The sequence below is a fragment of the Sylvia atricapilla genome, chromosome 2 (genome assembly GCF_009819655.1).
Source record: "Sylvia atricapilla isolate bSylAtr1 chromosome 2, bSylAtr1.pri, whole genome shotgun sequence".
Classification (NCBI taxonomy): Eukaryota; Metazoa; Chordata; class Aves; order Passeriformes; family Sylviidae; genus Sylvia; species Sylvia atricapilla.
Genome location: NC_089141.1, coordinates 87428942 through 87451828, shown reverse-complemented (window position 1 = coordinate 87451828; position 22887 = coordinate 87428942). Strand labels below are relative to the sequence as shown.

General features: G+C 43.7%; 2 protein-coding genes across 3 annotated transcripts; one reads left to right on the top strand and one right to left on the bottom strand.

The window, feature by feature from the left end:
* Positions 1-142: 142 nt before the first annotated feature.
* On the bottom strand, positions 143-21987 carry ECRG4 (ECRG4 augurin precursor). Of its 2 annotated transcripts, XM_066313708.1 has the most exons (5): positions 21905-21987; positions 6160-6279; positions 5448-5495; positions 2828-2988; positions 143-776 (listed from the first exon to the last, which is right to left on the bottom strand). In XM_066313708.1, the coding sequence occupies exons 2-5, from the start codon at positions 6245-6247 to the stop codon at positions 615-617; spliced, it is 459 nt and encodes a 152-aa protein (XP_066169805.1). In that variant the 5' UTR covers positions 6248-6279; positions 21905-21987; the 3' UTR covers positions 143-614. The 2 variants fall into 2 exon arrangements, with proteins under 2 accessions (XP_066169805.1, XP_066169804.1); XM_066313707.1 differs by lacking the exon at positions 21905-21987 and having other exon boundaries at positions 6160-6312.
* Positions 10395-12228, top strand: LOC136375173 (uncharacterized). The gene is given in 5 exon segments (XM_066340540.1): positions 10395-10436; positions 11669-11717; positions 11720-11854; positions 11857-12032; positions 12034-12228. Coding segments are annotated over 5 exon segments (597 nt in total).
* Positions 21988-22887: the final 900 nt, after the last annotated feature.

Below are 22887 nucleotides of genomic sequence, written 5' to 3'. Positions count from 1 at the left end.
TTTTTGTGAATAGCTGTGTCCTTGACCCAACAGGAGCTGCAGAACTGCCATGTCAGGCTTGGAGGGCTGCACAGTGTAGGTATGGAAACGGCAGAGGAGGCAACAAGGCAGCACTTCAATTGGAAACCTTCACAGGAAACCCTTTCTTTCCTTTTCTCCCAAGAATAATTGGATTTATTTGTTAATAGAAATGTGAATGGGCAGGCACATCTTAAATGTACTGGCTTATATTATGTATTTTATATGCCAAAGTAGATGATATAATGTAATTTTGCAATTGATTGTAGGACAGCAAATGAAAAAGCCCTTTAAAAAGGAATCTATAGTAATACAGTAATACAGTTGGAATTAAACTTGTTATGAAGTCCACTAAATAATGGCAACCTGATTATCAAAAAAGCTTTATTTCTATAACACTTTATATATATAGTGTACTACTAAGTAATGATAGTTAAAAAAAGTCATGTTGCTTTCATCCAAGTCTGGCAGTTCCTTTACTCTTGCTGTTTGACATGAACAGAAGAAAAAAGCGGGGTCGTTCTGACTGAGGGAGGGCTCAGCCTCGCCCAGTGCAGCCCTACAGGCACCAGCTACAGGAGGATAAATGGTATTCCTTAGTAATCGTCGTAGTTGACGCCTGCTCCGTGCCTGAAAGTGTGTGGGTTTCGTGGGCCAATCGGGGAATCTTCATCGTAGTGGTGCTGGTAGTATCCACCGTAGTATTCATTACGAGCACGCCCCAAGTTTGTCCAGTAGGAGATGTCATCTTCAAATTTCTGCCAGAAAAAAAACCAGACAGTATTTGTTTTCCAGCCTGAAACTACACTGATGAGATGGAACAGAAGTAGTGCAAGAGCCTCTTTCAGAAATTTGTATCCTTTGCGCATTTGTCATAGATGAAATCTTTAGATCTAAGGGGTTTTGAGATTTGTACCCACCTTCTCTATGGGATTATCAGGATCCTGTGTGCTGGAATTGTCCTGCCCAGCCCCAGAACCCCTTGCCCACTGCAAAGTGCTTAAATTGACAGCACCTTCATCTGAAATGTGCACTAAGCACTTTTCATATTTTAATTACCTTGTCAATGGTGGACTGGAAATTCATGTCAATATTTTACAGTTAAAAATCTAAAGGTTTAGTTCTCCCTTGCCATGTGCCTTTAGTCTCAATGTCCCTGACTAGGGTGCAGCAGGCTTTTCCTTTCTGCCTGTGATCTCTCACTCCCACCTTACAGGGGTAAAAACAAAGGTACAATGCAGCCTTCCAGCTATGGAAATGCAATAAGCACTTCAGTTCTGCTCACAACAGCAGAGGAAAAATAGTGTGCAAGGATATCAAATACTTGCCAAGCCAAAGCCTTTCCATCTGAATGACTCTTTGGAAATATTTTTGGCTGAGATTTGGGAAAAAAAAAAATAAAAGCTTTGCAAATACACAATGGATAAGTATGGACCAAGTCCTTTGCTGGAACAAACAGTTATTTCATTGTTAAGACTGTGTCTTAATTCTCAAGAAAACCTACTAAGTGGATTCATTGTATCCCACAACAGGCCTCATTTCTGTTTTTTGAAATGCATACAGGATCTCAGAGGAGAACTCACTTTATCTGCATGGTTTGTCCTTGTTCCTTTTGGTATTTTCCCCCAGTCTTCAGTTTCTGATGTAAAAAACCACTTTTCCTATTTTTCCTATTCCTATTAGTGAAGGGAGATGTAGCCATGCTGTTGAGAAGTGACTTTTATCCACATAATATCCAGGAGAATTTAGAAAAAAATACCCTTCATTATTTCAGCTCAAGCAAAGGATTATTTTTCTAATTGTTGCGGCTTTGAAAATGAGGGCATTCATCTTCCAAGCAATCCACATAGCATGAAGCTTTCTTGCCTGTGCCAATGCAATCTCATTAAACATATTCATGCAGCTGACAAAAGCCAAGAATTCAAGATCCATAACTATTTTTACCTCTTATTAAAAGCAGAAATAATTCTACATGTGGGACTGTAACCAAACACTTTTTTTGCCCTATTCCAGCATCTATTTAGTAGAACTTTCTGCAGAGTTTGATTCCACTCCAGTGTTTTTTTATAAATAAAGTGTTTTTAAAAAATGTGTCCTTCTCATTTGAAGGGAGGTTGACTGAATATTATCCAATGGTTTTCCTTTCACATACAGAGTGGAGGCACAGCTCCCAGTGTTCATGATGGTCAGGAGCTGCCCACACTGTGGAGGCACAAGTGTGCATTGGGTGCATAATGTCAGTGTCATTTCACTGAGGAGTGCCAATCACAGCCAGCTTGGTGTGGATTTCTCAGCATGTTTAAAAGCTGATTAGGTTGAGGCTGGCAAATTACTTTCCTGAAGTATGATTGATTGCTTTGAATCTGGCCACCTATTCCACAAAGAAAACTTTGTTCATGCATCCAGTTACAATTTATTAAGCTTCAGTTTGATAGCAGGCAGAAACTCCATGCAAGAGATTGATGTGATTTTTTTATTCTATTAATAAAATAATGCAAGAATCTCTAACATGTAACAGAGGTTATATTTCTATGTCACATTTGCCACTTTAAAGAAGAAATCTGGGCATGGACACCTTCTACTCGACCAGGTTGCTCAAGGCCCCATCAAACCTAGCCTTCAACACTTAAGAGAAGCGTCAACCACTTCTCTGGGCAACTTGTTTCAGTGCCTCACCACCCTCACAGTCAAGAACTTCTTCCTAATATCTAATCTAAATCTCTTCTCATTTTTTCGTTTAAACCAAATCCTCCTTGTTCTATCCTGTTTTCCCTCTTTTTCATAAGCCCTCTCCATCTCTTACGCTCACCTGCTCATCGAAGCCCAGGTAGAGGAACTGCTGATACCACTGCTGCACGTCGGGCTGGCTCCTGTCCCACAGCTGGCGCCGCTGGCGTCTCAGGCTGCTCAGGAACTCCTTGGCTGCAGTTTCCTTCACTGACACCTCAGGCTTTGCTGCAGCAGCAGGAGCTGAAATTAATCCCCCCCCACAAAAGGCATGCCAGGAAATTTTTGGCCAGCCTAAAGCGTACTGCTTGCAGCGAGTAAGAAAATGATTCTCACATCGTGCCGTTGCCTTTGTGCTTGCCAGTGCAATGCCTGCAGCAGAGTAACAGTAATAAACCCAGGAATCACCAGTGTAATAGGATTTCTCTTCTACCCTCATTCTCCTGGATCCTTGAAAAGCAGTTCTGAGCTCAAGTACAGCAGCTAAATAAAGGATTTAAATAAAAACACCCAAACTCAAGGAGCATATACACTATGTGTTTGTGCTTTCAGGAGAGAACAGGAGACTGGCCCTAAGTGCTACAGTTGCAGAAATAGGCTTGAAGAAGAGAGGTGAAGTTAAAAAGACTGAGGAAGCTGGAGAAACACTGCTAACATATTAGAGTGAAATGCACTTAAAAAGATGGATTTTTTTAATCTAATGTGTAAAAAAGTAGCATTTAGATGAGTGCTACTAAATGCCCTGTATGCCTGAAAATAAAAGCCCTTAAGGTTTTCATAGCAACCTACATGAGGGATGCATGGAAATGCCCTCAACTTTCCAGACTCAGAAGAGTGTTGCTCCGTGTTTAAGAGCATCTTCCAGTGGCTGCTAGAGGAATTGATGCACCTCCAAAAGACATGGATGAGAGGACTATGCAGGATGAGAAGAAATGGCCTCAAGATGTGCCACAGAAGGTTAGATTAGATGTTTGGAAAAGTTCCTTCACTTGAAGAGTGGTCAAGCTTTGGAACATGCTGCCTAGGGAAGTGGTGGAAATTGCCATCCCTTGAAGTCTTCAAAAAAATACATACATGTGGCACTTGGGGACATGGTTTAGTGGGTGAACATGGCTTTGTTGGGTAAATGGTTGGACTTAAACTTAGAGATCTTTTCTAATCTGGCAGTTCTGTGATTCTGTGACTTGCCAGCCCCTGGCCACACAGGGAAAACATGATATGGATCTAGCTGTGAAACAAGAAGTGTGTCGAAGTCTTGCCTTCAGATGGTTCATTTCAGTGAGGAAGAAATCAGAAACAGGTGTGCATGGGATTTTTGGAGGATGTGAGGGAAGAGACCAAGGCAGACAAGGAAGTCAAGTAGACGTGAGAAAACCACTGAAGTAGGAACTGGGCAGACTCACAGAGGAAGGCAAAGGACTGTAGAGAGAAGGAGATTCTAAAGATAAAAGTGATAGATGAGATGTTGCAGTAAGTAGGAAACAGTCCTGCAATGATGAGGTGGAAACTGATAACTCACGATGACCTTGATCTTGGTGTTATTACTGGGAAGAGGGACAGCTGAGCAAATGAGCTGGGGACAGGGGACACTGCCAGCAAGGGAAGCAGTACTGTGTGCTTGGCCTGCTCACTTTTAAAAACCAACAAGAAAAGGAGAGCAAGGCAGAAATTAAAGGGGCTGCATATTCCCTCCATCATCACTTTTGCAGTTCTTCCTGATCTAACCCATGTTGTCTGCATGCTCCAGGAGCCCTCCCCATGCAGTCCCTTTCCCCAGGGGACCTGAACAAACGAGTGGCCACTTCTGTGGTGCAGAAGGTTGCTCCTATCTTCACACAAGCACTGCAGAATGGTGATGTAAGGAACCCACACACAAGGAAAACAAAGGGGGGTGGGATATATATTTTAGTTGTGGTAAGAGGTGTGGAGTGATGTCAGAAAAAAAAAAAAAAAAAAAAACAGCACAAAATTAGAAAGCCTGACAGAAAGTGGCAGTCCCCTCTGTGGAGGTATAAAATTTTTGCTTCAGCCATAGAGCAGGCTGAGGGGAGCTGGCCAAAACTTCTGGGATGTTTCATCTGCTGTGGTGCAGCTTGTTCCAGTTGGCATCCTTTCCACCACCTTCCCTCAACCAGTGAGCCATTCCATGCTTCTGACTGCTGGGCCTTTGGCCATCATCTCTCCCACAAGAGAGCAGTCTTCCAAAAAGGAAGCACACATGGGGCCAAGAAGACAAAAAAGAACAAGTCAAGGCATCATAGGCAAGCCAGGTTTGCACATATTCTTCCCTGTGCCTGAGCCAGCAGTATTTCCATGCATTATAATTCCTTGGAAATGTTTGTGACTTCCCCAAATAAACCAGACAAATGCCACGTCTGCCATGCATCCATTGGAAAAGGTCAGTGCTGTGCTCTGTGCAGAGCAAAAGGCAGGTGTGCTGCCTGAGGCTGGGAACCCCGGATTTCAGAGGAGCTGTGGGAAGCAGAGCCCCCAACCCAACATCCCAATCAGGCACATAGGCAGAGGCTCTGCCAAAAGGTTTTAGTGTGGCCTGCAGTGAGCGTGGCCCTGTGCTTGTAGCCTCTGGCTCCCTCTGTGCTCCTGGAGCTGGAGGTACAGGGAGAGCCCATTGGCAGCTTCCACTGACAGCAACCGGCTCCGAGGAAAAACAAAGGCAAGCACTTTGCTGTCTCTTTACTTACCTTCTCGTTTCTGAAGCATCAGTTTAAGCTTATTTCCCCTTGAAACATCTAGACAAATAAAAATAAAACACGTACATTTACTGAGAAGGAAATAACAACAACAACAAAAGATTATTTCTCAAAACTGCCATTTTTGTCATAGCCCCAGTTCAACAGGCAAAGCAGACTAGTTTCTCCCAGGAGAAGCTTGTTCTCTTTGTCCCCCTTTCCACTCTTGAGTGCAATATGCACTGCAGGTAAGCTTCTGACACTCCAGCGTCCTCTCCCCAGCTCTCTTGGCAAGGGAAACCCTATACTGGCTTTCTTCACCAAGTAAATTATTATATTTTTCATCAGAAAACTGCAGTTGGTGCCAGTACCAGCACCCAGAGCAGCATGATAGTGCTGAAAGCACCCGGTCACTGGGTGAGGGCTGCGCTAACAATCAGACTGTTCCAAAATAGTGCCTGGCATCCTGCCCCAAAGCACATCGAAGCACTCATCCTGCTGATCCCCAGACCGGCAGCGCAACGGGAGACCTGCAAGAGCTCGGCTGTTCCGAAATGCTTCAGTCACTGGCAAACGAGCACCTTTTTAAAAAGATGCCCGACTCGCACAAGGTTTGGAGCGCCCGAAGGCTCTCACCCACGCGGGACGCCGGGGGCAGGTTTTTTCCCCGCTGCCCCGTGCCGGGTCGTGCTGTCCCCGTGTCCCGCACGCCGCGCTCACTCACCGGGGGCCGCGCAGAGCAGCGGCAGGGCGAGGAAGAGGAGGAGGAGGAGGGAGGCCCCGGGCAGGGCCCCGCGGGGACACGGCGGCATCGCGGCAAGGGCGGCCAGGAGAGGAGTCCCACCTGTGCGGGAGGAGACGGAGAGCATGGGGCTGGAGGGAGAGCGGGAGCGGAGGGAAGCGCCCGTCCCGCCGGGCGGGGAGGGGCCGGGCCGGGGGAGCCAGGGCAGAGCTCCCGGCATCGCATCCCGGGAACGCCGGGGGACTGCACCCCGCGCTCCCGTGGGCTGCACCAGGCACCCACCCCCGTGCTCGGACACAGAAACACGGGTTTTTTGGAGTCACACGTAGTCAATCCAGTGAGAGTGGTAAAGACCTTTTTTCAGCTGTTCATGCGGGCTTTTCTGACATGGGAGTTTAAAACAAGATTTAAAATGGCTGTAGCGTGTCATTTCACATTGCTCTCGATATAAACTCGGTTTGTCAGATCCTTGTAACGGTACGTGGAAGTGGAGAGATTGTCCTGATGGAAAAACTAAACAGAATCAACCAAAGGTGACTTAGTTCAGGGTTTTCTCTGTCTCCTGTCCTCCCACCGCCCGAACCCACAGAAATTCACAGTGCATTTTAGCTGATTAGCTTTAAAAAATAATTTGGATTTTTTTTTCTACATATAAACAGTTGTAACTTATTGTAAGAACTCAGGAACCAAAAGCCAAACTCACAAACTAAGAGCCCTTGCTCAGCAGTTTCATAACTCTAATGGTGCCTAAACTTACTTTTGCCTTTTCCTAATTCAGACTTAAACCTTCCCTTGGTGAATTAATTTTCTATCAGTTCCTTCCCCTCCAGATGCCAGAAATGCCCGAGATGAATTCCTAATGAATTCCTTACCCATCCTCAGACACAAACCTCTCTCTTCCCTTGCAGCAGAGACCCACAGCACTCAGGAGACCATAATGAGCATCTCACCTCCTGCTGAACCTGTGCCAGCAGAGAGCAAGGGAGAGCAGGGCCCCCTCTGTAAACTGCTTGTGAGAAATCTGGCAAGTGCTGGGGCCTTGGCTCTGTGATAGAAGGATCGGTTCCAGATCAGTTGCAGATGAATACGCACACACACACAGAGTGCATACTCTATATATTGCAACTGTATGTGTACACTGAATATGTACATTGAATATGTATGTGTATATATCTACACAGCCACGAGTGCATGGTGGGGGAGCTGTGCAGTGGTGTGGCAACTCCCTGTGATGAGATGTGGAACCCAGAGAGGCACAGTAGATCGTGGGGGTGGGCCTGGACCCCATGGCTGACATCACCACTCACTGTAAAATGCAGAAGAATCACCACAGTGGGCTGGTCCCTCAGCAGTGTCCCAGCCCCAGCCTGAACACTGCTTCAGGAAATCGTTCCTGTTTGCCCCACACATCTTTCCTCTTCTGAAAAAAAAAAATAAAATAAAAAAATCACTTGAATCTGCACTCAAAGCTTTTTCCTTGCTGCCCTTCATCCTCCAGCACCTCTGAGCTAAAACTCAGGCATCTCTGCTCATCCTTTTTGTAAGGACTTGTTGCAAGGACATGAAGTAATAGGACAAGGGATAAGGGCTTCACACTGAAATAGGCTTAGTTTAGATATTAGGAAGAAATTCTTCACTGTGAGGGTGGTGAGACCCTGGAATTGCTTGCCCAGAGAAGTTCCAGATGTCCTATCCCTGGAAGTGTTCCAGGCCAGCTTGGATGGGGCTGTGTGAGCAACCTGATCTTTGGTAAGATGTCCCTGCTTATGGTGGGGAGGGGCTGGAACAAGATAATATTTAATGTCGCTTCCAACCCAACCCATTCCATGATTCTGTTATCCCAGTCCAAGTGGCAGTGTCAAAGTCGATGAACAGCTCCACCCAAAGTGCCTCTTGCTCTCTGCAGGAGCCACATCTTCCTACAGACAGAGTGCAGGAGAGAGAAGCACCTTCCCCATCCCTGTGTTGGAAGCACTGATGGAAGGAGGCTGGGGTTCCAGCTCAACTCCCATGCAAATGTGAACTTGTTCATCTTTTCCGTCGCTGTGTTCAAGTGGTTTTTCCCTGTAGCCCCATGCTTCACGTGTCAGCAGACAGCACCGTGTGTTGGAAGAAACGCCCCTTCTCCTGAATCAGTGCACTCTTTCATCGGGTTAACGCTGACAGCCTGTTTGCTAAAACCACCAGAGCTTTTGGGATAGCTATTTGCAGAACATAGCTAGAAGGGACAGAAGGGAAGAGCACATACGCAAGACTACATGGAAAAGTTGTGATGGAGTTAATTTACAAAACCAGGGCAATAACTCATGAATATTCATGGTTTACTGCTATACTGGTAATGGCAAAGGGTGTTTTGTTCAGCTGGTTTGTTTGTAACAGGCCTTTTGTAGGAGCAGGGGCTCTGCAGAACTTCAGGTGCTTTGTGCCTCTCGGCCAAGGAAATACAAAGCACAGAACCTCTTCTGGATACAGATACATCATGATGACTCAAGAAACTGCTGGGATAAAATACAGTCTTGTGAAACCCAGAGAAGGGATTGACTCTAGTACAAGATTATTGTAGAAATTCATTGCTCTAGTGATGGAAGAAGTGATTGACAGAAGATTATAACTCAGGTTTAAACTGGGTGCAGTGTCTTTGAGAAGAGGTCACTTTCTCAGTGCAGGAGACAGAAGTTTTTGACATAAAGTAAAAAAAAAAAAACATAACAGCACTTCTTTTCAAAGGCAGGGGTGAAAGGTGACTGATGTTTTCCCAGTAGCAATCTCTATTTCTTTTCAGGCTGTTTTAAGGACTTAAGGCAGTGTTGCCCTAGTATTGTAGTTAGACACATATTTTTCTGCTGAGCTTGCAACTACTACATTGTTATTCCAAGTATTTATCCCTGAGTGAATATCCAAGTTTATTGACATGTCTGCAGTACCCCTTTCTGTTATTTACCATTAAAAACCACAGTTGCTGTGTATGCAGCTGGAATACTGCAGCAGTTTCCTGAGATGTCTCCATCAGCAGTGACATTCCTCTCTTTAAAACCTCCTTTTCTTCATCATCGCCAAGATCACCAGCTCTTGTTCTTGTAGGTGACTTTAACCTGGCAGACATCTGCAGGGAACTTAATACAGCAGAAAAGAGGCAGTCCAGGATGTTCTTAGAGTGTGTAGAGGACAACTTTTTCTCAGAGCTGGGGAGTGAGAGACTATGTTAGCTCTGTTGTTTGCAAATAGAGATGGGCTGGTGGGAGATTTGGTGATTGGAAGCCACTTGGGGCACAGTGATCATGAAACTATAGAATTCACGATATTTGGTGAAATCAGGAGGAACATCAGTAAGACTTTTACATTGGACTTCCAGAAGGCAAACTTTGGCTATTTGGGAGACTTATTTGGAGAGTTCCTTGGGAAATAGCCCTTAAAAACAAAGGAGTTCAGGAAAGATGGGCATGCTTCAAAACAGAGATCTTGGAGGCACAGGAACAGACTGTCCCTGTGTGACAAAAGATGAGTCAATGAGGCAAATGTCCAGCCTGGATGGGCAAGAAGGTTTTGGAGGAACTTGGGAATAAAAAAAGATGTGTCATCTTTGGAAGGAGGCTCAGGTGTCTCAGGAAATGTTTAAGGGGATTGCTAGGGCATGTAGGAAAAAATTAGAGAGGCCAAAGCTCAGTTAGAAGTTAATTTGGCAACTTTTGTGAAGGATAATAAAGAATGTTTCTATGAATATATTAACAGCAAAAGGAAGAGCAAGACCAACCTTTGTTCTCTACTGCATGCGGGAGGGAGCTTAGTAACTGCAGATAAGGAGAAGGCAGAAGTACTTAACACTTTCTTTGCCTCAGTCTTTAGTGGCAAGACTTGTCCTCAGGACAACTGTCTTCCTGGGCTGGTAGATGGTATCAGAGAGCAGAATGGTCCCTCTGTTATCCAGGAGTCAGAGAACTGCTGAGCAACCTGGATGTTCATAAATCTATGGGCCCAGATGGGATCTATCCCAGGGTGATGAGAGAGCTGGCAGAGGAGCTTGTCAAGCCACTTTCCATCATTTACCAACAGTCCTGGCCCACTGGTGAGGTTCCAGATGACTGGAAGCTGACCAGTGTGACACCCATTCACAAAAAGGGTGGGAAGGAGGATCCTGGACAGGCCTGTTACTCTGACCTCAGTACCTGGCAAGACAATGGAACAGTTTATACCGAGTGTCATCACTCAGCACCTACAGGATGGCCAGAGTCTCAGGCCCAGCCAGCACGAGTTTAGGAGAGGTAGGTCATGTTTGACCAACCTGGTCTCCTTTTATGACCAAGTGACTCACCTGGTGGATGCAGGAAGGGCTGTGGATGTTGTCTATTTGGATTTGTTGTGGTTTGAAAACAAACCGAGTGAGAGGCTCCAAGTCAGAAATACAATTTAATGAGAAGAAAAGGCAAAAATAAAATAAAATAAAATAAAATAAAATAAAATAAAATAAAATAAAATAAAATAAAATAAAATAAAATATAAAATAAAATATAAAATAAGAAAATAATTTAAAATAAAATAAAAAATAATTAAAAATAAAAATAAAATTGAAAATAAAATAAAAATTAAAAAATAAAAATTAAAATAAAAAATAAAATAAAATAAAAAATAAAATTAAATTAAAAAAACCCCACTGACAGAGTCAGAATACAACCTGAGCAGGGTGATGGAAGCAGTCCAAGTGAGGTGGTCTTCCTGAAGCAGTGATCTTGTAGAAAGGTCTGGTAATCCAATGGGTAAGGGCTGCCTGTACTGTCCCAAATCCCAGATTATGTGCAGGTGAGAATGCTTGGCTCCTCCCCATGGGCGGAGCATCTCTCAATGGGATGATGAGTCACACAGGGGGTCCTTGATGGCCCATTAAAGAGAGATAGCTCCTGGAGAGAGTTATCTATGAGTCATGCACAAGGCATTGATGGGCCATTAACTGAAGATGGTGATAGAATACATCCTAAACTACAACCCAGGACAGGACTCCAGCAAGGCCTTTGGCACTGTCTCCCACAGCACACTCCTAGAAAAGCTGGCAGCCCACGGATTGGACAGGAGCACTCTTTGCTGGGTTAGGAACTGGCTGGATCCAGAGTGGTGGTGAATGGTGCTGCATCCAGCTGGCAGCCAGTCACCAGTGGTGTTCTCAGGGGTCTGTGCTGGGGCCAGGTCTGTTCAGTATTTTTATTGACAACATGGATGAAGGTATTGAGTCTTTCATTAGTAAATTTACAGGCGACACTAAGCTGAGAGTGTGTGTCAATCTGTTGGAAGGTAGGATGGCTCTGCAGAGAGACCTAGAATGGTTGGTTGGATGGCAGAGTCCAATAAGATGAGGTTTTGTAAGTTAATACGTTTCGTGTCCTGTATTTTGGCCACAATAACCCCCTGCAATGTTACAGGCTGGGGATGGTGTGGCTGGACAGTGCCAAGGCAGAAAGGGACCTGGGGGTTCTGGTGACAGCAGCTGAACAGGAGCCAGTAGTGTGCCCTGGTGGCCAAGAAGGCCAGTGGCATCCTGGCCTGGATCAGGAATGGTGTGGCCAGCAGGAGCAGGGAGGTCATTCTCCCCCTGTCCTGGGCACTGGTGAGGCCACACCTCGAGTGCTGTGTCCAGCTCTGGGCCCTCAGTTTGGGAAGGACAATGAGACACTTGAGCACGCCCAGAGGAGGCAACGGGGCCAGTGCGGGGCTGGGAACACAAACCCTGTGAAGAACGACTGGGGGAGCTGGGGTTGTTTAGCTTGGGGAAAAGGAGACTCAGGGATGACCTTATCACTCTCTACAGCTTCTTGAAAGGTGGCTGTAGCCAGGTGGGTGTTGGTCTCTTTCTCCAGCAGGAACTGATAGAATGAGAGGACACAGTTTAAGGTGTGCCAAGGGAAATACAGGTTGGATATTAGAAAAAAGATTTTAAAGGAAAGAGCAATAAAATACTGGAATGGCCTGGTGGGAGAGGTGGTGGAGTCACCATCCCTCGATGTGTTTAAAAGAAGAGTGCCACATCCAGTGATTTTTAAACACAAGGCTTATTTTAGGGCTTGATTTGCCTACATTGGCACACCAGTGCTGGAAGCTCCCTGCTGGCATGGCTGGGCAGCATCCTCAAGGGCATTAGGTAAGCAAGTCTGCACTAATGATGTCATTTGGTGAAATATCTTTCATCACCACTGGTGACAGTAGTAGACTCTTGATGTCGAAATTTTATTGAAAGACGTTAATTAATGCTGTCAGCAGGACTGCTCCCCAGACAGCTCTGGAGTGATGAGCAGCGAGCAGGGCCCCTTTCAGGCATGGTGCAAACTCCATCAAACTCCTCTCAGCATAACAAAGACCATGAATTGGAGGGATGCCTGCAGCAGGATAGCAGGATGGAGCTGGTGGGTTCATTACTTTCCCAGCATGGGGTTAGACTGAGGACTACGGTCTTGCAAGCCTGAGGCAAAAATTTGGGAGCAATCCAACAGAAACCACTCTGAACCTGACTTCAAGAATATACTGGCAGGAGCAAGCCAAGGAGCTCACTGAAGAAATTCTGGTAATTGAGTCTGCTACTAGCCAGCTTTGTCTTTGGAGCCTGCAGGACTTAGTGTATGTTTTTCAGAGTAAGCAAAGAAGGCTCTAGATTTTTAAATAGCTCTTCAACTTGCAGCAGGTTTGGTGACTACTCAGGCAACCCCATATCATCTCTGTGATCTCTGAGTTTATGTATATTGGCTTTAAGCCCAGCAGTTTAAACTTAAGCTGCCTGAAATAGTGTGGGCATGTGTGGCTCTTTAACTGACATGAACTAAATGGGGAGAGGGGGAATCTCTGGCTCAAAGCATCCTGAATTTTAAAATGTTTTACTATTATTACTATTACTATTACTATTATTATTATTATTCTACATTTTGCCTAAAATTTTGTACAGAGAGATCTCTGAATAGCAGAGACTCCTCTGCTTTTGGCTGTCATCACAGTAGCTGTTGCAAGAACTGTGGTTTGTTCATTAAAATGAAAGAGGTAGTATCAGTAATGGCTATTCAAGGATATTCAGTAATTCCAAGCACAAGAAAAAATACACTAAAGAGATTGATCTTGATTTCTTTCCCTCTTTGTTTATTATGATTCATTATTTTAAGTGTTTCAACACAGTAATGTTCTTAAATATAGTGTAGATTAAATGCTTATATAATCACAGGGCTCCCAAAGTTGGATTTTAAAGAAAACCCCCCCACCAAACATAATGAAACTTATAATAAAATTGTGAGGCTCAATGTCAGCATAACTTAATAGGCAAACATTAAGTTGGAAATTGGCCAGGGAGTGCAGGAGGTGACACTTCATCATTTGCAAATAAGCACCGTGTAGATTTTAAAAATCCACTAAAATGATCCATTTGATCAAGAACATGGCAACACTGAACTGTTCCTAACACACAGAAAATTATTACTTTCTGCTAATAAGGTTTTTATAAATCTCCCAGCCATATTGTCCAGGTTGCTTGCCTTAGGGTAGAGGCGCTTGGCACTCCAAAGCATTTTCTGCAGCCTGTTCCAAGAAAACTGCAGGAGCTGTGTTTTCCTTCCAAACAGAAGGAAGAATATTTAAATCATAAGTCAGTTCTTTCCAAAATATTTTGAGTTTCATACTATTTCTTCCACTGTCCAAGAGAGGTCCTGACAGTGACAGGACCATTCCCAAGTCGAAGGGCAAACACCTTTTCTTTAGGAAAAAGTTTATTTGTTGTCAGCTGTGAGTCTCACTGTCCTTAGCACCTGGTTTGGGACACATTTTAGCCATTGCATCTCAACTGGTTGCATTATTTCTTTGGTACATTTTAGTAATAAATATTAGAACTCTTATTTTCCATAGAAAAGAGCTTAAAAAAAAGTTGTTGGAATTTTTTTTCTCCTACTTGGTTATTGCTAATATTTTTTTCAGCTTTTGTCTGGGCCTGCCAGATAAGAAATGGTGTCTGTTGGTCTGTCCATTGTCCTCCCTTCACTGGCTGACAGTACACTGCTGCCCTCACTGCAGAATTTACCTTACTGCTCTGGTAATAAGCACAGTGAGAAGCAGATTAGTTCAGCAACGTTATCAGATCATGGTTGCTTCCTTTCCACAGAGGGATAAAAACATTCTCTCTCTAAGAAATCCTTCTCCTTTTTCTCTTCCACTGCCTCCAGGATACTTTTAGGATAAACCTGGGAGCATATGTCAAGTCTGTGTGTCAGATTTAACAGGAAGGGAAATGGAGAGGGACTGTAGTACATTAATACCTCTCTTTTTGGCCTCATTTCATTAAAATCATTCTTTCCTTTACTGCTGCAATTTGGGATACTTATTCTTTATGCTTCAGAATATTTTTTTCAACTCTTATTTCCGAGCTATTTTTTTTACTTGTGTTCATTGCCTTATTTTGTTATTCACATCCAGAATGCACACACACTCTCATAAAGAACCACTGAACACAAAAAAAACCCCAGACCCACCCAAGAAACAAGTTGCACCACTCCAAGATTAGGAAATGCAAAGTCTCAAAAGTCTTAAATTCTCAAAACCTTTAAATTTAATAATTTGGTTTTAGCATCCCCTTTCCAACAGATTATTGCTGCCCTAATGGTTTGTACACGTTTTTGTTCTTTCCCAAAAAACTTTAGGCTTTCTCAGGGCATGGGTGTTACTCATACAATAAAAAAAGCTATCTGACCTTGTGTTACATTGGGTCACCAGTGGCCAGTGTTCCCAGGGATCCAGCCCTTCCCTGAAGAGTGTCCAACAGTAATGCCATAAGCTCTGTTCTGATTGCCATGTCTTCCTGGGCCCTCAACCAAATCCTCATAATGACAGCATCATTTCCTTCCTCAGGCTTCACAAGGAAGATGGTTTGGTGATGCTCAATGCTTAGTAAGCACTGTACCCAGAGCAGGTGGCTGCAGGAAGAAAAACAATCTGACTCCACACAAATTCCAACCCACCTGATTTGTTCCTTCTCCTGTCTTGCATTTGAGGCTTTGGCAGTGCCTCAAGCTGGTCTCTGCAGGACAAATCAGTATCTTCATGACCCCTTAGCAATGACCCCAGTTAAATGTGGGCATGTTCCAGAGTGGAATTCAGCCTGTGTAAGGAAGTTTACAAGCAGAACAGGTTTGCCTTCTGAGGAGCAAAGAGCCTGAGACAGCGACAGGTGAATCTGTAATAGGTGTACCCAAGGTTTCCCTCCCTGTGCCTCAGTCCCCACAGTGCCAGGATCCCACAGCAATGCTGGACAGCCTGGGCAGCCGGGCAAGCCTTGTGCATCTCCACTGCAACCTCACCAGCACAGCCAGGAGCCTCAGAGACCTGCAGGGACACAGCACAAGCCTACCGAGCATGGGCCATAAAAATACAGAGGTTTTATTTCAAATGGGAGAAAGCGGGTGCATTTTCACAGGGAACAGAAAGGGGAAAATCCAGAGAGTTGCTGCCACCCTTGGCTCACTGTGAAGCCAACGTTTCAAAGCAGAGGAGCTGGAACATTGCCTGGAGCATACTAGGCGTTTTCAGCATAAACAAAACAACCTTCTTTCCCCTGCCTGCCTTCTCGGGCAGGTAGGAATCACATGGGCTGCAGTTTTCAGCAGCACTGCCAGCCTGCCCAAGGCAGGCCCACGGGATGCAAAATGTCTGCCCAAACAGTCAAAATACAAAATATGACAGAGTCACCTGCAGCAGAGGGCAGGTGCCTGCTCTCTCCTCAGGTCAAACATGAGCCCTTGGGAGCCTTAGTAACATGCAGTGCATTGCAGTTTGGACCCTGATTCTCGGGTTATTAGAGCAGAAACCTCACTTGTCTTCCTGACTTTATCACATATGACCTTACACCTCTCTTGATCTGCTCTGTGGCCGCTCTTGCTGGCTCTGCTTTATATCTGTGCTTCCCAGTTACAGCAATGCCCTGCCTGTGAACAAGCTCCTGCTCATCTGATGTTGGATTACCTCTCTGATTTACAGTTCAGTTTGTTTCCAGGAGAATGCACTCTCTGTACTCTCTCTATGCTGCTGCTGAGTAAGAGCTAGTGACATCTTTAATCTTCCCCTGTGAAGCCCCACTGCACCCAGCTGTCCCTGGGTGCCAGTGACTTCAAAGGGCGGGTGGTGGCTGTGGGCTATGGAAATTTGAGGGGAGGTTTTTCACCCGTTGTGATCATTTAGGTACCCTCCCTGCAAGTATTCATGCACACATGCATTTTTAATCACAAGAGCCCTATGGAATCCCATTTATCTCGGAAAGATTAAATCCCACTCTATGCCTGGATATCACAAAACACTGTTGTACAGAAACATGGCTCTGCTGGAAAGGCGGGCATTTCATGCTGATTTCTTTGCTCTCCTGGGCCTATGTTTGGTGAGTGACAGAAAGGAAGGCTGCTGGTCTCTGATCCTGAATCACAGCAAGAGGCCTTACCCAGCTCATGTTAGCTCTCCTCATGCTAGTAATACTGCACAACTCCTGAACCCATGCAGGCTCTCCATCAGCCAAGCAGAAGAATGTGCCTGTACTTGTTAATGTCGACAGGCCTCTGGAGTCCCTGCTCACTCCTCAAGGCACTGGCATAATAGCTCTTTTGTCCTGGAACTCCTGCCACAGAGGATGGCACAGAGGAGCTAAGATTCTGCCATCTATCTCCAGCAGGTTGTTTCCTTTCCATCAAAGACAGCCATAGTTCGGGTCACATCACTCAGTTTCTGGGTCAGACCAGATATCAACTTTAATCTGAAAATTAATCAGTCTAAGAGAGAGGAATTCTGAAGATGTAATTCTTCAAGGTGGAGTGAGCAATTCGATCACTTATTTTTACCAAAACCAACACAAAATTCTTTTCACCTTTCTCTTTCAAGATCTGCCATTATAAATCTTTGTGTCTGACCCCTTTTTTATTTTTAAGAGGACCGCAGTGATTTTTGCTTTAAGTATGTTGTCCTGGTTTAACAGTTTTCAAATCCTGCATGGCAGATCTGAAGTACTGTTCCTAAGTGAAGGACAGTGAGTGACTTTTTATTAAGTAATGTTACCACCTAACAATGAAAAGATGCTTTCACCGGGTAATTATTTGTTAAAATGGGCTGCAAGTATTTGGAATGGGCTGAATGGTACTTGGAATAGGGGAGGACCTATCTGGGTAATGCCCTGATGCCCTGATGCCACAAAAATCTTTCTCTCATGTATGAGTGCAGGTTAGGGTTTAGCCATACAGTGCTGAGTAAACACGCAGACAAACCTTCGAGGATTTCTTACAGAAATGGCACAAGCATAGTAATGACTCTATGATAGATCGGGTGAGGCCACACAGTGGTGTTAGATGGTTTCTTTTTACTCAAGTTATAACTAGAATAGAAACATCTTCATAAAGACGGTCGTTTAAACTTTTAATTTTTATGTTGATTAATGTAGATGCAGGGAAAGCAATCTAACTTTTATATTGGTAATCACACAGAATCATTTAAGTTGGAAAAGACATCCAAGGTCAGCAAGTCCAACCACTGACCAATCACCACCTGGTAAACTAAACCATGGCATGCAGTGCCATGTCCAGTTGTTTCTTGAACACTTCCAGGGATGGTGACTCCACCATCTCCACCAGGAGTCCATTCCAATGTTGTTACCTTTTCTGTGAAGAAGTTCTTAATGAATTTCAGTTGTTGATAGTCACTTGTTAACCAGAGATGGTAAGATCACCATATCATAGGAAGACTTAACAAGGAAAGACCTTTAACCCATGGAATCCAACAACAAACCTTCCACTGTCGAGTCCACCACTGAACCATGTCTCCACGTGCCAAATCCATGCACCTTTTAAAAACCTCCAGGAATGATTACTCCAGTGCTTCCCTGGGCAGCAGGGAGGAGATAGGAGCAGATAGGAATCTTTCTGCTGCTTAGTCTTTTTCAATTAAGAGAAAATGACAGATCACTCCTACTTTGAAGAACATTGTACTCATCATGGGAGCACATTTTTCAGAGACTGAGCTTGACTGGCTCCTGTGCAAAGTTTAAGTACCTGGATAAGAAAAGTCCTGGTTCTGCTAATTTAAATATAATAGTTGCCCTTGGGATTAGTAGAGCCAATCCTTTACCCTTAGTAAAATTTCATACGAAATTTTTGTCATGGTGGTTTGAGTTGGTAATGTCATGAGAAATTATTTTACACTTTTAGAAAAAAAGCACCAAATACAATCAAATCACTGAATCATTATAAAGCTACTAAATATGTCCATGGAGAAGCTTTTCCATAATACTAATTTTACATGACTTACTAATTTTATTTTGTACTTAAAACAATCCATACTGAGATGTTTGAAGATGAAGGAGAGAATACACGAAAGAGATGAGAAATAAAGCAGAAACAAGAGAGAAATACACAGTGGAGAGAGAACTTTTTATTTGATAAGAAGGAACGTATGTTGCAAGGTACGTATTTTAGTAAAGAAGCCAAAACCCTCGAATCTCCACTGCTGTCACCAATACCATAGAATTCCCATCAAACCTACAGTCTCAATATATGAAACAATCAATCAGTCTCCCTAGCCATGGAGAGATCCCACTGCCCAAGGCATAGATTGATTTCCCTGCGAGCTCACAGGCAGCTCCAGGCAAGGCTAAAAAAGAAATAGATTAAAACAAAGGCTGACAGAATACCTTAATTTTGGTTTCATTATGAACAAATTCCAGCTCTTATTATTTCATCTGAGCTGTCTCTCTCCTATTCATCTCCAGCCTCCACTTAAACATCATATATTTTCATTTAAAAATAAACTCTCGTTACAGAGGAATAAAATATGTAAATAAACAATACAAACTAAGAATATTAATCAAAGATCTAAGCACATCTTCTGCATAGCAAATATGTTGGAAAATGTATCTTCCTATTCCCTTCCCTGACTATATAGGCAGCTTCAGAAACAAAAAAGTCCCAAATGATCCAAGGCTGAGTTTTTGACTAGAACAACTACACTTATGAAACATATGTATTTTTCTTACTGGTATTTGAATTCTGTGCTGGGAGAATGCATGTGCCAGTAGGGAAGCAGCCTCCCTTGTGAAGCACTTTTAACCTAATTGGATGTGTAATGAGCTCAGAGTCTAGCTTCTCAAGGGAAACATCAGATGGATGTTAACAATACTGGAACAACTTCTAAAGAATTGTCTTGGACTATGTGGATCTTTCTTAATCAAGGAGAGTTTTTTTTCTCCTTGTCAAAAGACAGTCTCTGTCACAGGTACTCTTCTTGATCCTGAAACATGACTTTGTATAGGGATGTCAGAGGACCTGAATTATGCATGTGGTCAGCCCAGAGTGATATCATCTAGCCTTAAAATCAATGCAGCTCTCTCAGATCTGAAAGGAAGGAGAAGACAGGTGGTAGTGTAGAGTTTGTACAAGTCACCTATAAAATGGATTTGTCCAACTTTATACAAAATGCCAGCTGAAGCCAACTTTCCTCCAACTTAACACAATATTGTTTTCCCATCAATTGCTCAGCAGTGGCTTCAGGCAATACCTGAAAAACGTTGGTGGCTGATGATATAACTACAAGGAACAGAGAGGTTGCAAGTAAGAGGCAGAGGAGGCAAAGGGCAGTGGTGTAACATTAGAAAGACCAACAGGCAAGAGTGATTTTACAAGGCCTTGACAAATTCAATTTACTACCCAAAGTTAAAGACTTGTGCTTGTGCCTCTTTCCTAGAATGAAAACTCGTCATCCTACTGAGGATGAAATCTGTGTGGTGAGTGCTAAGAATATTCTCTGTAAGCACAGCCTTCACAAAGCAAAGGAACACAGATGTGCATTTTCCCATAGCTGCACTGAGACCCAGCCATCAGAGTTAATGGCTGCCACAGGGAAGGAATGACATAAGGACTTTTCCTTCCTATAACTGAAGATTCAGGTTTGATGCACGCTCTGTTAACTGTTCAATTCCGAAGGTTTCAGCATATTTTCTCAGTAACCACACTTGGCAATCAATATTTTCAGAGGCCACTGACACAGCCTTAAAGGCATCCCATCTGTCTGTCATCAGAAAGCTTCTCATTCTCTCTATATCCGCATTAGTATTCACAGGGAATGAGACTATATTAAAAAAAACACACTGAGTATGAGCCCTTTAAAAAATGCTGTGGTGGATTTATTACAGAGTGTAAGTGTGCTGCAACACCCAAATGAACATTCACATGAGAAGCCCCAGAAAACAGCAGACCCCACACAGTTTCTTACAGACAACCCTTCTGTACATCAAGTCCTCCCTATAGTAAATCAAGCCAAACACAGCATGCAAACATTTCTGTATTTCAGCCTGTGCTAAATAAATGCTTTTTCATAATTTTTTTTTAATGACAGATGTTTCCCTTTGAATTTTCATGCTCTAGCACAGATCATTCTACAGTCACCTTAAAACTCTACATATGTACGTGAATGTTTACTGCAATGGTAAAATATGCAGAACCTCTGCATGCAAATTTTTTTAAAATATTATCTGTCCATCACTGTTTTCTGCATTTGTTAAGGGATGGTGTGCTTCCACCTTACCAAAACTTCCCTAAACAAGACAGATTCTTAAAAAAACTCCAAAGAGAACTGTCTTCTTTATTAGACACTTGTTTGAGGTCAAGAAGCTTGGCTTATATATATATAAGCCTGGCTGAAACCAAGACCTTAGCAAGGGTTCAGTTCAAAGAGTTTAGGAGCAGCCCATGCTTGACTCAATCACATGCCTCCAAACAGCATACATAGAGTAGGCTACCTCGCCCTCAGGTCCTCTTGCCCAGCCTGCAGCACAGCATTTTCCTGAAGGGTTGTGGTGAACTGTCACTTTTGACCATTTTAATCCAGTCCAGCTGTAGGGATGCTGTGGCTGGGACAGGATGCATGTACCCTTGGAGCACTGCAGCTACAACTGCATCACTGAGTTTTTAATGTCTTCTGCAAACCTAGCTCAAGTCTTCAGGCTATCTGGACTATGAGCTGGTTAAATCCAGCCTGAGGAGGTGGGGCAACTGAGCTTTTACAAACACATTAACTGATGACCAGATGTGAAGATTAAAAGTACACTGTAGTTGCTGCCTTCAGCTTGCTTTCAGGAATCACAGTGAAGCTGAGCCACTCAATTGTCAAGGTTGCTTTTGTTACAAATACTCTCCCTTTATTCCCCAAACATGGCATTCTTAATTGTACCTATAAATTACTTCTTCGGTCCTCTTGTGTAGCAGCACAAAAAAACAAGTTTTAACATGGAATGCGTCAAATCTACAGAAGTACACAAACCATAAGACGTCTATGTTACAAACTGCACATTTCGTCAAAGAAGCGATTTTTTTAGTTGTTTTCTTATTGGTCAGCTGCAAAAAGAAAGTAATAACAAACAAACAATCGATTTACCAGAGACTCTGCTAATATCCCCTCTATGTCCACTCACTTCTAATATTTTTAGTCATTTCCTCCACTGTAGAGTGTGCATTCATACCCCAGTGTGTGTGTAGACACACAGGCATGCACAGACTGACAGAGCATCCTTCCAGCAAGGAAAATGCCTTGCATGAGGCTACAGATCACTGAAGTCTAAAACATTTTTTTATGACACGCCACAGTCGTTATCAGGGAAGGAGTAAGACGCCACAATAATTTTTTCCAAAGGACACTGGCTTGTTTTTTTACATTCCTCCCCTTCCTCCAGCAGACAAATATTTTATCATTTTACCTTTAATGTAATATGCTTCCTGTCTCCTTCCCAGGGTGGGAATGCCTGGCCAGAAGAAGTGACCTTTCCTGCCACAGAACAAGTTTCTCTTTATTTCAGCATGCCTTTCCTCCTGCAAGCAGGGCAAGAAGCGACCAAGGCTGAGAGTGCAGGAGCCGCGGGGCTGGTGGGGATGCCGGGTGTGAGAGGCGCGTTTATTCTGCCTCTCCCAATCCCAGCCCCTTGGCTGGAGGCGTCTACCCAGCACTCCTTGGGCCAAGTGTGGAGAATCACATTTCTCCTTGATCAGGCCGGCTGCCTGGAGGAAGATGATTGCAAGCAGATGTACCCATGTTCTCATGTGAAAGGAATTTCAGCTTTTGTGTCAGCTGTACTGTACGATGAGCGCCCAGCTCCAGGGAGCATTTTAGTGCACTTTAATTCCTTGCAGGTGCTGGGAACCAGTATGTGATGATACAGCAGGGCTGAGACACAGGAGGGACAGCACACCTGGGGTCAGCAGGAGGGTCAGAGGCCACATGCATGACCAGCAGGCTCCCCTTACTTCAGGGAATGAGGCTGGAGTTCATAAAGACCCATTTTCCTGGTAAACACCCATTATGCTCAAAACTTCATGAGGCTGTGGCGGCAAAACTGTATTTTATCACAAGTGCAGTAGTTTCAACTTCTTGTTACAGATGATACAAAAGGAATAAACAAGATGGACATTAATAATATCAAATTAATTTATCTGAACATGTAGGCAATGAGGAACAGATAATGAGTGTGGCATCTGTATATTAAAAAGTTCTTTTTTTCAGTGGGATATACCAGTAATGTTGCAAATGGCCTAAGGAAATTGCAATTAATTTAAACACTTGATGAAGTTATAGCTGTATTTTGGAGGCACGTTATATATATTTTAGTCCCAGAATAAGGTAAGGCTAAGATACATATCAAGACATTCAGTGGAAATGGATACACCCTTTGGATCATACTTCAGG

Coding starts and splice junctions, on each gene's coding strand:
- ECRG4 (XM_066313707.1), bottom strand. CDS start 6,304: ATGCTCTCCGTCTCCTCCCGCACAGGTGGGACTCCTCTCCTGGCCGCC. Junction 5,496..6,159: donor GCTGCTCTGCGCGGCCCCCG/GTGAGTGAGCGC, acceptor TTATTTGTCTAG/ATGTTTCAAGGGGAAATAAG. Junction 2,989..5,447: donor GATGCTTCAGAAACGAGAAG/GTAAGTAAAGAG, acceptor GATTAATTTCAG/CTCCTGCTGCTGCAGCAAAG.